Here is a 16183-nt window from a genome sequence, read left to right on the forward strand (position 1 = left end):
TCAGTTTGCTTTGGTAATTTAAACAAGAAATATTTCGAAAATGTAATAAACTAATTTAAAAGTATAAAACGGGAATGTCGATATGATGTTTGCATGCTCAGTACAAAGAATTTCCGTCATACCTACCACCAGAACATCGCTTCCATATTTAGATGACATTCGCTATGGTTTTCAAGCAAGTTATAATATTATATTGATTCGACAAAAATATCGAATATATAATAATATCAACTACACAATATTTTAAACATAGACCTTGTAATAACGTGAAGCCAAACCCGAAACGTAAAAACAACCACATAGAAGAAAAATCACTGCGGCGTAACGCAGAGTCCTATGTCTCATATTATGTCATAATTATTCTAATGAATTATTCATGATTTCTGCCTTAATTGGATAGGAAAAAAAATAATACAATGAAAGTGGCCCTTCAAGTTTCAGGCGTTTTCGGCATATTTTATGGCCTGTTTTTTTCTTCTTGGCACTGCCCATGGGCCCCCATAACCTCCGGGGCCCTGGGTTTAGGTGAGCGTTCATAGCCGTTACGCCACCAAGGCCGTAGCGAGAGGTTAAAAACAGACGAGGCAAATATGCTTTAAATGTAATTATTAATATAAAATATGACGATCTATGCTGGAGAATTGGGGTGGGTGGTGAAAATTGAAAATTTCAGCCTCAAGCTGGCTCGGTCCTGGCCACTGAGAAAAAGAAGGAAATGTTTAGCATGATCGTTTACAGATTGACAGAGCATACAACGAAACTTTCCTTTCGATAAATGCTGCCACCAATGCGAACTTCTATTGAAACAAAAAGCATTGTGGACCAATAATTTCGTTAAACCAATTCTCTGGAAAACCACCGGTGCATTTTATGTCCTTGACTTTAAAATTTACAATACGTTCCATCGGTTGCCTTGCCCGAATAACGCTTTACCTGAATTACCTTTAGAGGACACCAACATGTTATGGAATTAAAATTCGAAATGTTAGCGATAGGTTCTGTATTTTCAGACCAGAAGGATTATTAATAATCTAAGGTCCTAAAAGGTGAGTTTCAATGTTGGTTTATGCTAGGCCTATATTACTGTATTATTGTTTTCCATATAAGGTATCATATTCTTTTGATAACACAGGGAGTTTAGGCGTTTAAAATAGCTTCCTAACCAATAAAGGAAACTATATAATAACAATTCTAAGTGTTAATCTAGTTTGTGTAGTTGTAAACAAGACGATAAAATGGCACTAAAAGTACCATCGCCTATTAAATAACTACTTGGCACCTTCATTTTCTATCATAACCTATACATATACAACAGAGAGGTATACCTCCCTGACCTAGGCTATAGATGTTTAGTATTGATCAAGGTAATTATTATGTGTAATAATTTTATTCTTTCAATGTCTATGTATATATTACTAATACTATTTTTAGGCACTGAGAACTCTAAGCATATGAATGTTCAGATGTAAAAGACGAATTATCTTGGACTCGGGTCTTGTTCTTATGACGCCCTTCCATTGTACTACTGTGGGTTTCTGTTGTCTCTCATGGTTTTCATAGCATGTTCAAATGTTTAGATAGGAATTGAAACAACACTTTTGTGGCGGATCTAGGATATTGAAATAGAAGGGTAGGAGGGGGGGGGGGGGGGGGGCAGGGCCTAAAGTAGTGAAATGCTGACTTAATTTGATGACCTATCTTGTGAAATTTAGAGGGGCCCGAACCTGCCCCTGTTGTTGATTGTATCTAAAAACAGAGGAATGTTATGATATGTGTGACTGATGAACTCTTATAAACTAAGGCCTACTTGAGTTTGAATGAATTCCACTGTTAAAATTCTATATAATCGTAAAACCCATGCTTTACGATCAGCCATAAATCATTCATTTCTATGTGATAACTATCGTATACAATGTTCAAAATACACGGTACCAGCTGAGGAAAACTGCATGGTTACCTCATTGTTTCATTCGTGAGGGGTCAGAATATGAACGTTCAGTTTAGATCCGGGTTCATTAATGGGTTCACTAACAAAAGTTTTTACCTTATACGATTATAAAAGAATAGAGTCGTCCTGTAACCAAATATCAATAAAAGTGTATTGTCTGTTTAATGAGCTATATCGTTGTTTAACGGTGTATCGAGGTCACAAGGTTCATCGTCTGAAAATGGAAACAAGATGTTGGTGGTATTAAACGAATCACGTTATACCCTGCGGGATTCGATGATAGTCATGTCATTCCGCTTCAGTTTGTGTATTTACACTATGCTGTACATGCAGTATTACATTTGAATACATTGAATACAATGCTTTTGTTCCACTCTTAACAATATTTGTGTACGTGTACGACGTACGACGTATTTGGATTTAAAACGGCAAATGTATGTATTGTTGTTGTAGTTTCCAAACATAAACGATGATTATATTTATTTAAAAATATGAAATATTCATAATACTTTCCCCTTTTAGATACATTTCTAACTACAGGAACTGCAATGAATGCATATCAGATATCATCATAACCTTATTAATATTTAAAACAATAGGATATGACGACCTGTAGCGAAAACAGGACATGGAGTGAAGCAAAAATAACCTTAGCCAAGCAAATTGAACTCTATTTCCAGGTATATAGGTGTTGTTTTAAGTTTAATAGATAACATGGATGCCTACGCCTACGTGAAGTCTCAAAGGACGAAGTAAACAACATACAACCATAGAGGTAATTTTCTACCTCCATGATACAACTATAAACTCTGTGAAATATAACACTGATATACACACAATAGACAACAATTACTGTATGCTGCTTCTATGTTAGCAGTCAATTTACACTATGGTGTTTAGTTTTCTATTTTATTGAAATGTATTGGCGTAGACCCGCGTTAATCTTTAATTTAAAAAAACAAACAATTAGAGACTATGTTCAATAGAACATAAATCCAGTCATATGAATTGTTTGACCCTACACTTTCAACACACTATGAATTATACTATTGGTCAAGAATTTCAGTTCCAGCTCGTTCGGAGCAATTTTGAAATTTGTCCTTAATCCCCTATCCTCGGGATAGTTTTCTCCAAGTTTCAGCTCCCACCCACCAATTTTGAAGACCTCTCTCTGAATAAACCATTGATTTACAAAACAAACTATAATCCCCAGGTTTTTATTTAGTATACAAATCGACCAATTTAGCCACCTTCCCAACCTCCGATCAAAACAAAGTTTCGTTTGTGGAACAGAATCGAGAAAATTTAATAAAACTCATGATAAATAGCATATTTCTTTGATTTATTTACAAAAAAAAATACAGTATTACAAGTACTGTATTCAAAATTACAATAGATATTATTTTTTGCAAAATACTACAAAATTGTCGAAAACAACACTTCGTACACTTTGAATGTTGACTTCGCGAAGGAGGAAACTTGCAAGCAAAGTATACTCTAAACTGAAATTTTGAAACCGTTTTATACAAAATAATACCATAGTAATCATATTTACATATAAATGCTAACTTAACCTTGAACTAGACTTGTGTTAATCTTAACTTCACTAAAAATACAATAACAAAAATACACAATAAGTAAAATTGATAGATAAATAATCACTGGATTTCTAAGTGTTATAGTTTAATACAAATCCATATTCCTTGTGCTATTGTGTATGTTTTACTTTCTGTGGTTTTTGTTTACAGTCTCCATTCTGAATTTCTCCGACTTTTATTTTCGTCATGGTTACTTACTACTCCACCCCAATGAAACTGTGCAACTGTGTTGACGTCAGACTTGACTTTCAGTCTTGAATTGTTTCTATATATAGATGTATGTAGATTTCTTATATTATGCAATGTAAGTTTTTGAAGTTGTGTTTCACGTATACGTACGGATTATCAACTTAACACAGTTCATCATTTTAACAGATTTGTTTCTATTCTATATGACTTGCTATAATCAGTTAGAATCTATCTAGTAACAGCTGTATAATCGGGTGTTTGTTTGTGACATAAAATACCACCAGGAAAAATGATGTAAAATTAAGGAGAGCAATATCTCAATTTTAATTAGTTTACTAATCTACTATACTATTAGCACCATCCTAATGAGACCGTGATGATTTTTGTATGGTATGGTATGTGTTTTTAACATGAACATTTCAGGATGGTATGCAGGATGGGTTGAAACTTACCGGTCATCCGTAAACACCCTTGGCAGTTCTATATATATTCCATTCACACAGAAAGGATAGGTTCAACCAATAAGAAACTTATTCAATTAATACAATTGCAGTTTTAAAAAATAAAATGTTAAACTACATATTTGTGTAAGAATATTTTGGGACTGAATGGACCAAAAATATTAGCATCTAAATTTAAAGCCTGAGAAAAAAAATGATTTGTACACAAAAATTGAAAATGTAGGCCTATACAGTCTAACTGCTGATGGCGAGCCACCTAACCATTGAGGTTCTCTATTAAAATGTTATTGATATCTCTATAAGAATTTGACCAGCTTCTGATTATCCGATATTGCAAACCAATGGCGCCCTAATTAAAAACTAAATGAGATTTGCGTTGTTATCAATTATCCTATTACTATAGATTAGAGCCATCGTGGCGGTAATATTATTATTGGTATTTATTCAAACAAATTTATACATTAAAGAACATTAAATCACAGCAGCAAAATGCTGAATTGAGTTTTAATTTACAAAATTTGAATAATATAAAAATGAAAACATCAAAATATAAAACATTTGGTTGGAAACAGTAATACAATTCATTCATTGAAAAGTATAGTTGCTCTATCAAAATGGAACATTATGAAAAAACTACATTCATTCATCAAATATTAATTTTTAAAAAACACAATAAATTTAAAGCATTCTTCATACAATACCTCATGTAAAATGATGATAATTGACAAGGAATACTAATAGAAGTTCCTTCAAAACATACCAGTAATAAATGCATTTTTTTGTAAACTACCCTGGTTTAAGTCAAATATACGGAGTGATTGAAATATACACTATTTAGATGGTACATGTGTTTGTAACCCAGCGCGCAATACATTCAGGGAAATCCCCTGAATTGTTTTCATTTTATTGATTGCTGTCAATACCAGATGGAGAAACTTCACTGACTTTCCAATGGATTAATTTCCTTCCATTCCTACCGGTGCGTTAATCCATTATTCCACATAACATACAATGATGTTCGTCAATAATATATGCAATCATCCGGAGTAGGATGATGAACTTCAGTAATGGAAAGATAACATTTTAAATATTAGTTTTGGTGTGTGGATCTTCCACATGAATGACATCTACTGTTTTTCCTACGGCGAGCGTACCGTACATTTTGTAATGAACTTGCTTACTATCATGAAACGATTAAAAATTCATTCAATTCAATTTCTCAGAACGTTTCAGTTGAGTCGATTTTGGATCGATACCGTGATAGTGTCTATGCACACATAATCATCCCAAATCATACTTTTTGATTGATATCACAAGACACAGTTTTAGTCTCTAGGAGGAGCCTCTGCAACAAAATATGAGCTTAGCAACAACAGAAGGTGGAAATATTTAACAACAAAATCTAAATGTAAATCATTTGTTATCAACTAAATATTTCTGAACACAATTAAATAAAATGATATTTTGCTTACTTGAAAGAGTAGGTGATCCAAAAATTAAAATATTATAATATATGTAAAAGTTGATTTTATAAGTAAGAGTAGAGTCTTGATCAAGTACATATATAACAATTTCGTCAAAACTGGTGATATGAGTAGTTCATGTCTTTGAATAAAGAATAAAGGGCAATTTTAAACCCCAAATGAACTTGTCTCTCAATTTTTGCTAAAAGAAGCACTTCCGGAACTGAGTTTATTAATAAATACGGATGAAATTGTCCGATTCGGAAATTTCTGACGCTAGAACCCCTGGGAAATGTGATGACGTAATGCAGTAGACGTAGGAGCTGTCGATTAAAAATAGCTTTCGTTTATATCTGCGAAAATTGAGCCGACACATTTCGCTAATAAATGCAATATCTTTCCAAGAATGTTGGCATCAATTAAATTATACCAATAATATTATATAATTGATGCGCTGTTTATATTAGGTTAATTATGTTCATAAATTGGTATTGATCTATCTATAAACAGTGTGATCTATAATTAATAATAATTAATTAAGTTTTCCTAATTATTGTATGTTTGTGCACTGTGGTATGGATTAACCTGGTATACTGTAATTATTTATTTTTGACGTTATTTCAAACTTAGCCTAGTTTCCATTTCGGTAATTTAAATCTATATTTGGGCCTAAATGATTAAGATATACGGTACTCCTCTAAATCCCCAGAAGAGGATTTACATCACTATAAGCGTCCCCTGTCATAAACGTGTGTCGGTCCATTTTTTGTATTTGGAATATTGAAATATTAAAAAGAACAGAAAAAACATTCACTGCCGTCTGACGTTGTTTCTAATTTTAACATACGATTAAAAATGTGCAGTATCAACATGCAGGCAGTTTGTATTTATCTAGTAATATACATTATCATAACTAGGCCTAAATGTTATTCTTCCAATAGAAATATTCATCTTTGAATCAGGCTGGTATTATTTTACGACCGATATTTTGTTGACATAAAGTTGAGTCTGAACGTTTATTCTAATATTATTGTATTTAGACCGAACGCTATACCACTCCTGTATAATGCACTACGGCACTAGGCCTAAATATTCAATACTTGATGATATACATTTTTCATATTCATAACCACTTGGTTCACTGCCTTTTCCTGTAGGTGGTCATTGCACATGCGTAGATATAAGCTCAACTAAAATAGTGAGATATACTTGTTCTCGGATCATTCTTCGAACTGCGTGCTTAGCTAGTGTATTATGTCGATATGCAGTGCTTTGACGTTATACCAAATGGATGCTATTAGTTACTACGCTTAAACTTCTAACAGCCGACAAGACATAGGCCTACAGGATTAAATAACTCATGGTTGTGGAAATAACATGATGCCTTATTCACTGAATCGGTAGGTTATGTAGCCTAATGTAGTTGAAATGTGTTAGATAGTCTTCTCTGCAGTGTCATTTGTTTGGTGGTAAGTTATCGTCTTGCAGTATAAATTGATAGTCACATATTATCTAAAAAAGTTTTTTTTTTGGAACGTTTGAATTACGTTTTCCCTTTTAGGTCAAATTTGTTTCTTCTACCACTCCCTATCGAGGAAATCGACCCGACGTTATTTATTTTTTCAATTTTTTGCAAATAAGACCCTTTTCTTACCAAAATATATGATACCTGACGAATGCAATGAACATGCCATGATAGTTAGGCCTACAGTAATTAAAATATAGTCGGTTAATCCAAAAATTATTATTTGTTTATTCTGTTCTGTATTGTGTATAGGCCTAATTATATTTTATATGCGTTGGTATATTCCCACCTAAATACTGCCTTTAATAAAGAGGACGATAAACATGTTTTAAGTATAGGACCTTAACATATATTTACAGCACCAGTGAATGCACTTGAGCGTTATATTAAATGCAATATAATACGTAGTTAATCGAATCCTACACGCGACCTGTTCTCATTGCGCACTGAATCCCTAAATTAACTTGTTATTTAGTAAAGTTAAAATTCTTTTACAATTTAGACCACCATAAACACCTTTACGTCACCTGGTAGGATGTTAATTAAATTAATTTAAAAATGTGTATGAATTATTAAACATTCTAGTAAAAATAATTGAAAATTGTATCTTTGAAATAATGCGAACATCTAATCTAGTTTAAGTGCACCATTCAAGTTCTAGTAAACAACTACTCTAACAGGAATGGTGTTTCATTGATATGAAAGGCAAAGAGAAACTCTAAACTACTCGACAGCCACAATTAATGCTATTAAGTGAAACTGAACTTTGTGAGAGTGAAATAAGTCCTCACGCCCCCTCTCTGGACCTCTCGGTATAACATGGCGGTTAAGACAGTGGAACCGCAAGACCGCAATGGTTCGAGCCTCACTCGCTCCGTGGTTCTGGTGGTAGAAGTAGAGTCTTCTCGAATAGGGACTAAACCAGTATACACATCTAGCTCATGTGCACTTTAAAGAACCTAGTTCATCTTTCGAGACGAATAGGGGATTACCTCGATGTACTAGTATACACACACGGCTACTGTCACACACAGACACTTACCATAACTCATTATGAGGGCCCCTTGATTGACAGCAAAGGATGTTTAGGGTCACCCTCTATAAATAAGGTTAAATACAAAATAAATAAATACAAACTTTTTTTGATTTTGTATATTTAACCTATTTTTCTCCGTTTTTTAGATTTTTATAATTTATATAATTACTATGTATTCAACGCCTTTCTTAGAGATAAAAGAGTTGTACCAACATATTTAATAAAACCGGTTTTGCAGTCATCATTTGGAGAAAACTTAATAAAGTTTAATGAAACCATGCATAATTCAAAATGTGTAGGCCTATAACTTATCCACTCAATTCTCTGAACTAAGATCGTCATATATATCACATGTGACGCCAGTTTACTGTATTTAGGTGGCTAGGGTTATGGTCTATGCTACATGCATCTGATATCAAAAAATGTCCCTATGATGATACTGTAGCCTAAATATTATAATTATTTAGGATACAGTATCATCATAGAGAGATACGCTACAGTACCAAGAATTGGCATTTTTCTGTCAGAAGTTTCTAAATTTAGTTACCAATAGTTGTATAAACATCATATCGAAATATCGTGTTAATAATATGACGTCGATTTCATTTATGTAGGCCAAGACATTCTGAAATCTCCTTTCCGCTGTTAGCAATTATTTGATGAAATGCAATCAGACGTCAATAGAAGATGTTTGTGTTGATCAAATTATTATTTATGATTAAATTTAAGTAATATAACATCGCCTGGTAATATGATTTGTTGTATGCAATATAAATTATAGCTACCTGGGGTTATTCTTTATTCGAGTTTGAGAATTTTGTTGATAATATTAGTAGGTTTCATTCAGAATCATTGTACCTTGTCAATAGAAGATGTTTGTGTTATTTATTATTATTATTTATTTATTTATTAAATTTCAGTAATATAACATCGTCCGGAAACAAATTAACTATGATTTATTGTTAATATGCAATATAAATTATAGCTCCTTGGGGTTATTCTTTATTCGAGTTTGAGCATATTATTAGGAAGTTTCACGTTACGCACCCCTTCTCAGAATCATTGTACCTTGTGCATCACCACAACCGCAATATTTCAAATTATTGATAGACAAGACTCGTTTTAGTTTATATGTAAAACAACAACACCCCCACCCCATACCTCCCCTTCTACAATGCTACCAATAGACGGATTACGATGTTATTACTGATGGAATGTCCGTAATGATTGACTGTACGTCTCATCAGTACGCACATAAACATCATCATATTATTATTTAATTCCGGAGTGATGTCTGAGGAACCTTTTTTTATCCATGTCTACAATCAATCTTGTTCATCAAAATTACATCATCAAGGGGTTCCGAGAATTTGAAACGTTCATGCACCAATTGTAATTGAGGCAATACGTACGTCATTTCTAAACATGCAGTGACCAATTTTAGACCTATTTTGTATACAAAAATCATTTTATACGTAATTCCAATGTTTACGTCACAACAGTGAATATCATGTTTTCCTTTTGTTACACAAATAGCAAACTAATTCAGTTCTCTAGGCCTACTAAGAGTATTTTAATGAAATAATGTATTAGTCTATTATCTGATATATGTAGGCGTGGGCTGTGTCTTACGAACGTGAAATGCCATTTGATTCGAGTTGATGCACATAAAAGCGCAAATGATCCAATTATTTAGCCATTAGGATCCTATACATGGGTCGTAAGAAATGGTTGTTACCGCGTCGCACACCGTAAAATCTGGGAGTTGAATACGAGAATCAATCAATCAACGCATTGTTCAATAGTTATTACATTTAATATTCTTATCCAATCGGTCAATAGATTAATTTTCAACACATCACTGGTGCTTGATGTTGCCAGTTATTCGTTGAGTATAATATCCACGAATGCAATTCATTTGTTAATGAGCAAAGTTGATTTGCTTTTTTATATGTTCTAGTTTATTATCTGCTTGCAATATAATAATTATTATCAGTTCACTTTTAAAAGTATGGCCTGCCTCTCTAAAACATTTGCCATTAATCGATGGAATGCATCAGTCGTGCACGACAATATGTGGTCCCACAGTGTTAGCACTGCGATTGACTGTGGAATCAGAAATATATATAATTTTAATACCGTTGACTTCTAACCTTGTTCAGATGAAGTATGCTGATTAAAGTTCGCCTACAGCTGCGTGTAACCCAAGTCTGGGTCGATGCATTTTCTTTTAGAACTTTAGAATTTGAATAAGTATGTGAGTGAGAAGTTTATGAGTGAACGGTGTGTGAGTGAAAAAGTTTGTGCGCGAGCAGTTTGTGAGTGATCAGGTTGTGAGTGAACGGTGTGTGAGTGAACAGTTTGTAAGTGATCAGTTTGTGAGTGATCAGTTTGTGAGTGATCGTGAGTGATCAGTTTGTGAGTGAGCAGTTTGTGAGTGAGCAGTTTGTGAGTGATCAGTTTGTGAGTGATCAGTTTGTGAGTGAGCAGTTTGTGAGTGAACAGTTTGTGAATGATCAGTTTGTGAGTGAACGGTGTGTGAGTGAACAGTTTGTAAGTGAGCAGTTTGTGAGTGATCAGTTTGTGAGTGATCAGGTTGTGAGTGGACTGTGTTTGAGTGAACGGTTTGTGAGTGAGCAGTTTGTGAGTGATCAGTTTGTGAGTGATCAGTTTGTGAATGATCAGTTTGTGAGTGAACGGTGTGTGAGTGAACAGTTTGTAAGTGAGCAGTTTGTGAGTGATCAGTTTGTGAGTGATCAGTTTGTGAGTGATCAGTTTGTGAGTGAACGGTTTGTGAGTGAGCAGTTTGTGAGTGAACGGTTTGTGAGTGAGCAGTTTGTGAGTGAACGGTTTGTGAGTGATCAGTTTGTGAGTGAACGGTTTGTGAGTGAGCAGTTTGTGAGTGAACGGTGTGTGAGTGAACTGTTTGTAAGTGAGCAGTTTGTGAGTGATCAGTTTGTGAATGATCAGGTTGTGAGTGAACGGTGTTACTGTGTGAGTGAACGGTTTGTGAGTGAACGGTTTGTGAGTGAGCAGTTTGTGAATGATCAGTTTGTGAGTGAACGGTGTGTGAGTGAACAGTTTGTAAGTGAGCAGTTTGTGAGTGATCAGTTTGTGAGTGATCAGTTTGTGAGTGAACGGTGTGTGAGTAAACAGTTTGTAAGTGAGCAGTTTGTGAGTGATCAGTTTGTGAGTAAACAGTTTGTGAGTGAACAGTTTGTGAGTGAACGGGTTGTGAGTGAACGGTGTGTGAGTGAACAGTTTGTAAGTGAGCAGTTTGTGAGTGATCAGTTTGTGAGTGGACGGTTCGTGAGTAAACAATTTGTGAGTGAACAGTTTGTCAGTGATCAGCTTGTGAGTGATCAGCTTGTGAGTGGACTGTATGTGAGTGAACGGTGTGTGAGTGAACGGTGTGTGAGTGAACAGTTTGTGAGTGAACAGTTTGTGAGTGAACAGTTTGTGAGTGAACAGTCTGTGAGTGATCAGTTTGTGAGTGAACAGTTTGTGAGTGAACAGTTTGTGAGTGAACAGTTTGTTAGTGGACGGTTTGTGAGTGATCAGTTTATGAGTGAACAGTTTGTGAGTGAACAGTTTGTGATGTTGATGAATCCTCTTATTGTTGTATGGAATTTATCTTTCATTTCACATATAAAGCACGACTGTAGATTAGCTTCCTGGATGTTACATTTCATATTATATGCGTAGGCCTTTTTCCCAGGCACATTTATCGACAAACTTGTTTCCTCCTACTGCTGTCAAATAATAAAGTGCAATGAACAGGTGATCAGCATGCAGCCTTTAAAAAAAATATCAAATAACATGCTATATTAATTCATATTAAGTGCTTTTAATAGGAATACCATACATTAATAATGTTATTGTAACTGAAGTGAAACAGTGCCTTATTAGTTTTATAATTGCTTTTTTCTGTATGTTGTTTCGTAATTAATTGGAAAAAAAACCAGTTTTTTAACCGTCCGTTGTAAGAATAAAAGACACGAAGACCATTTCTGATACTAGAAAGTATGTTGTCAAATAAATATGTCGTCTACATTGATCTTGTTTTTTGCTAACACAATCTAATTTTTATTTTTTAAAGGATTCATGAAATGATAATTGATGAACAAGAAACGACGACTAACACTCCTACCCCGGAGTTACTTAGGACTACCGTCATGAGAAACATGTCATGCAACTTTAATGCGAGTTACCCACCTTTCAAGCTTACTGACACTGAAAAATACTTATCGATCATAATGTTTCCTATAAGCGTTATTGTCTTACTAGGTAACGCATGGATTTTCCAAACAATCGTGAGGATGAAGTCACGAAAAAAGTATTACCACATTATTGCGAGCCTGTCAATGACTGACTCATTTTTAATGATAGCGTGCATATTTGTAGCAGTTGAATGTTTGAAGAATGGTCGTAGTTTTATATATTTAGACTATTTACCCGACTATCGATGGGTCATCGCTTCGTACTTCGAAGTCACGTCGTTACTACACGTTATTCTACTAGCATGTGAACGTTGCGTTGCTGTGAAATATCCGTTTAAGCATCGCCAATTACAGAAAAAGCAATTCATCTACGTTATCATAATGCTTTGGATTGCATCGATTGGAATTAATGCATGTCTGTATGTTTCTGGGCATTTCGGGTACGCAGACTGTCATTATGGTACAGTGTATCTCAACAACGGTATTGTAGCCTTGACTATCGTTATTGCAGTTACGTTTCACATAATAATTTACAGAACTGCTACAAACTCTACAAGTCGTATTGTGGGGAGCATAAACAGAAAAACTCTCACTCGGAATAGGTCGATGAGCCGACTTAGTGGAAGTGACATTAAGGCTGCCAGAACTACCGCCATTATTCTTTCTGGATTTGTAGTCTGCGTAACGCCATATGTGATTTGTTCAAACATTGCCTATTTTACTAAGGATTTCGATGCAATTAACTCACCAATGCTTGCTATTGGCTATTTTCTAGCTATATTTAACGTTGTTATAAATACAATAGTATACGGACTTCTGAACGACGAGTTAAGACGCGCGGCGTTGGGATCATTGAAGGCGTTGTGCCGCAAAGGTGATGTGGAAGCGGCACACAGCCATACGCGGAGACCGTCTGACACGATTTATCGATTACGTATCAATCAATTAGAACAGTGTAAAATAGGTGGTGGTAACGAGAAGTGCCCAATTTAGTCCATTACGATATAAATGTTATGTTTTATTTATTCATTTTTGATATCAACAATTTACAGAGTGTGATCCTTCCATTGTTTGTTTGGGAATAGAATCTATCTCTGGATGATACCTTTTGGATGCCAGAAGACTAAGTTATTTACCCCCATATTTACCACGATGTGGTCTCATACATATTTTCACGACATGAAATGTATTTTCAACCATGATCTTCGACTTGTTTGTTGGTTAGGAATGAAATAATAAATCTTGTGGAATATTGACAGATAAATCATGTTATATACCTATCTGGTTATTTAACCCGTCACGTTGTCCAAATATAGTTTAGTTAGGTCTATATTTGACATGAACTGTTGTAAAGGTATACATACTTATACTTAAAACATTATAGATTATTTAAACATTCTAATATATCATTACACTGTACGTATTAATTTCTGACCTTTGTTGGTTCTGATTTTACATAATTTTATATTTTAAAAAATGAGACCACCTCCGTACTTAGTCCGCCTGCACCAGACGTTGTTTGACCTATGGCAGGCCTCTGTTGAAATGGCGTCTATAGGCCTAAACATAATCTGTTACATGCAATACTGTATGAGTTGGACCATCATATAGACCTAGTTATTAATAATTTTATTCCAAGCTGTTAATTAATGAAACATGGTAATTAACGCGAAAAGGACGTCATTGGTGAACGAACCTTGACCTCTATTAATGGTCTAATTTCAGATTGCGATTCCTTTGTGTTTTTTTGATAATTATATTGAATATTAAATTTATTGTAAAGATATTCAATTTGCATTCATGAATGATAATGGATTGCCGTGCCGTAAGCTACGAATGAAACGTAGTAGGAACGTAAACGTTGTAGTCTTATGTATTACTTTAAAATTAAATCGAATTCCTTCATTAGTTTAACATTTCGTTATAAAATATAAACCTTTGAAACAACATTGATAATATCCTACTTATTTCCCATTATATTTATTTTAACTTGCAATCGTTAAAGATGTGTTGTCCCCCAAAAACATGAAAAATGAAGATTATTAAAATCATACTTTAAATAGGCCATTTTGCAATTTTAATAAAGTTAGGCCTATTCACTTCTGTCACAAAAAAAAAACCCCAAAAAATAATTATTTCACTTATCCAAAAAAACCATTGTCTGACAGACAATTTAAGTATTTTTTGCTTTGAATTAAAATGTTCAGGTAAATTTTTTCTCGATCCAGTTTTTGGTCAAAGTGAATAACTATTACGTGACATTAAAATAACATATTCAACAATAAAATTGAAAACAAATTTTTTTTTTAGGGAGACAATATATCTTTAACCGATAACTATTTGTAATAAAAATAGTATTTTCCTATATAAAACTGACTATTCGTCCGTTCCATTATGTTTTCCCCTTATGATGCCTAAAATGTAGGTGACTGAGAGTCAATTTCAGTGATATTCCTATCTTTTAACACTAGAACACAAGTTTCAACCCGGAGCCACCCTTTAAAGGTATGATTTTACATTTTAACACAATGAAAGGAAATAGAGTTGTCCTCGTACTGTATTTCTGTTTGGATTGGTTTTATAAAACTGTCTTGAAATACGGATACTAATTAAAGGTCATTGATTATAGGTATGTCAATGTCATCAGCAAGTAAATAATACAATACAAGCTGTGTTCGTCGATCAATCAATAATTGGAAATAATAGAAATACTATATAGGCTTGAATTGATGACTTAACGTTTTTTTTATATATTAACGTATCTGTTTTTTTGTGCTAAGGTTTAAAATACCAATATAACTGAAGTCCAATTTTTAAATTTGTTTTATACAGTATTGTTATGTTATGGAACGCAAATGTATGGTACGGAAAACATGTTATAATAGGTCCAAATATGAACCAAGTTGTTTTTCATAATTATTTTGTTTAGTACTGTAATTGCAAAATATTGTATCAAACAATCGTTGTGAAAAACACTACGTGTGTTAAAATATATCTAGTGGTACTTTTAGCGCGGTCGCAGCTAGCGACAGAACATCATTTATAAAGGTGTTTTTAATTATTGTCTATTCCTGTTGATCAGGTGGAATGTCATACTTTAAAAATGTGAATATATATTTTATGTGTTATACTTTATGTACTAGTGGCTGGTCACTATTATAGAGCATTAATTTAATGTATATAATTTCAGTTTTAAATAATAATAATATACTTGGCCTCGGAATCAATAACTTTATTTTGGCATGATGAGATAATTTTGAAACTTGTAGCTATCTGAATAAAAAATAAACTACTGTAACATCTATCCATGTATTTTCTTGTGTGTTTATGTTTACTTAAATTAACTAGGAACTCACAGAAACAATTAAGAATTTTGATTTTTTTTATTGCGAAATTTAATGTAATAATGTTTATAAACAGTTGAAATAAACATTGTTTAACAAGTTCTTATAATATGTTGTATTGAACCTGATGAATATTGTATTGAACCTGATGGATGCAGCTGGGGTCGTATATGTTATTGGCGTAATGACAACGTATTCTGTTCTGTTTTTAGTCGCGTGCAACTCGACTCTACTGCTTACTATGTCGGTCGGCTGGTCGGTAAACACTAACTTGAGCACGCGACTGCAGCCATGTATAATGGCCTTGTTATAAATCGCATTTGAAAAAAAAATTAAATAGGCCTACACGTTATTGTGTCTAGTGTTCTAACCATAAATGGTCCAGATTTATGAGGATAC

The 16183-nt window shown here is 33.7% G+C and overlaps 2 protein-coding genes across 2 annotated transcripts in view; both read left to right on the plus strand.

Annotated features, from left to right (window-relative positions):
- Positions 1-16183, plus strand: part of LOC144845235 (uncharacterized) — a 47789-nt gene that overhangs the window by 12727 nt on the left and 18879 nt on the right. The window lies entirely within an intron of this gene.
- On the plus strand, positions 6885-15740 carry LOC144845237 (octopamine receptor beta-2R-like). Its single transcript, XM_078702420.1, has 2 exons — positions 6885-7059; positions 12320-15740. Exons 1-2 carry the CDS (start codon positions 7037-7039, stop codon positions 13431-13433), a joined length of 1137 nt encoding a protein of 378 aa, XP_078558546.1. The 5' UTR covers positions 6885-7036; the 3' UTR covers positions 13434-15740.

This window comes from Antedon bifida, chromosome 6 (assembly GCF_963402885.1).
Source record: "Antedon bifida chromosome 6, ecAntBifi1.1, whole genome shotgun sequence".
Lineage (NCBI taxonomy): Eukaryota > Metazoa > Echinodermata > Crinoidea > Comatulida > Antedonidae > Antedon > Antedon bifida.

Bases quoted from the DNA above. Each gene is read 5' to 3' on its own strand.
- LOC144845237 (XM_078702420.1), top strand. From the start codon at position 7,037: ATGATGCCTTATTCACTGAATCG. The intron at 7,060-12,319 runs GTAGGTTATGTA...TATTTTTTAAAG, and splicing joins ATGCCTTATTCACTGAATCG to GATTCATGAAATGATAATTG.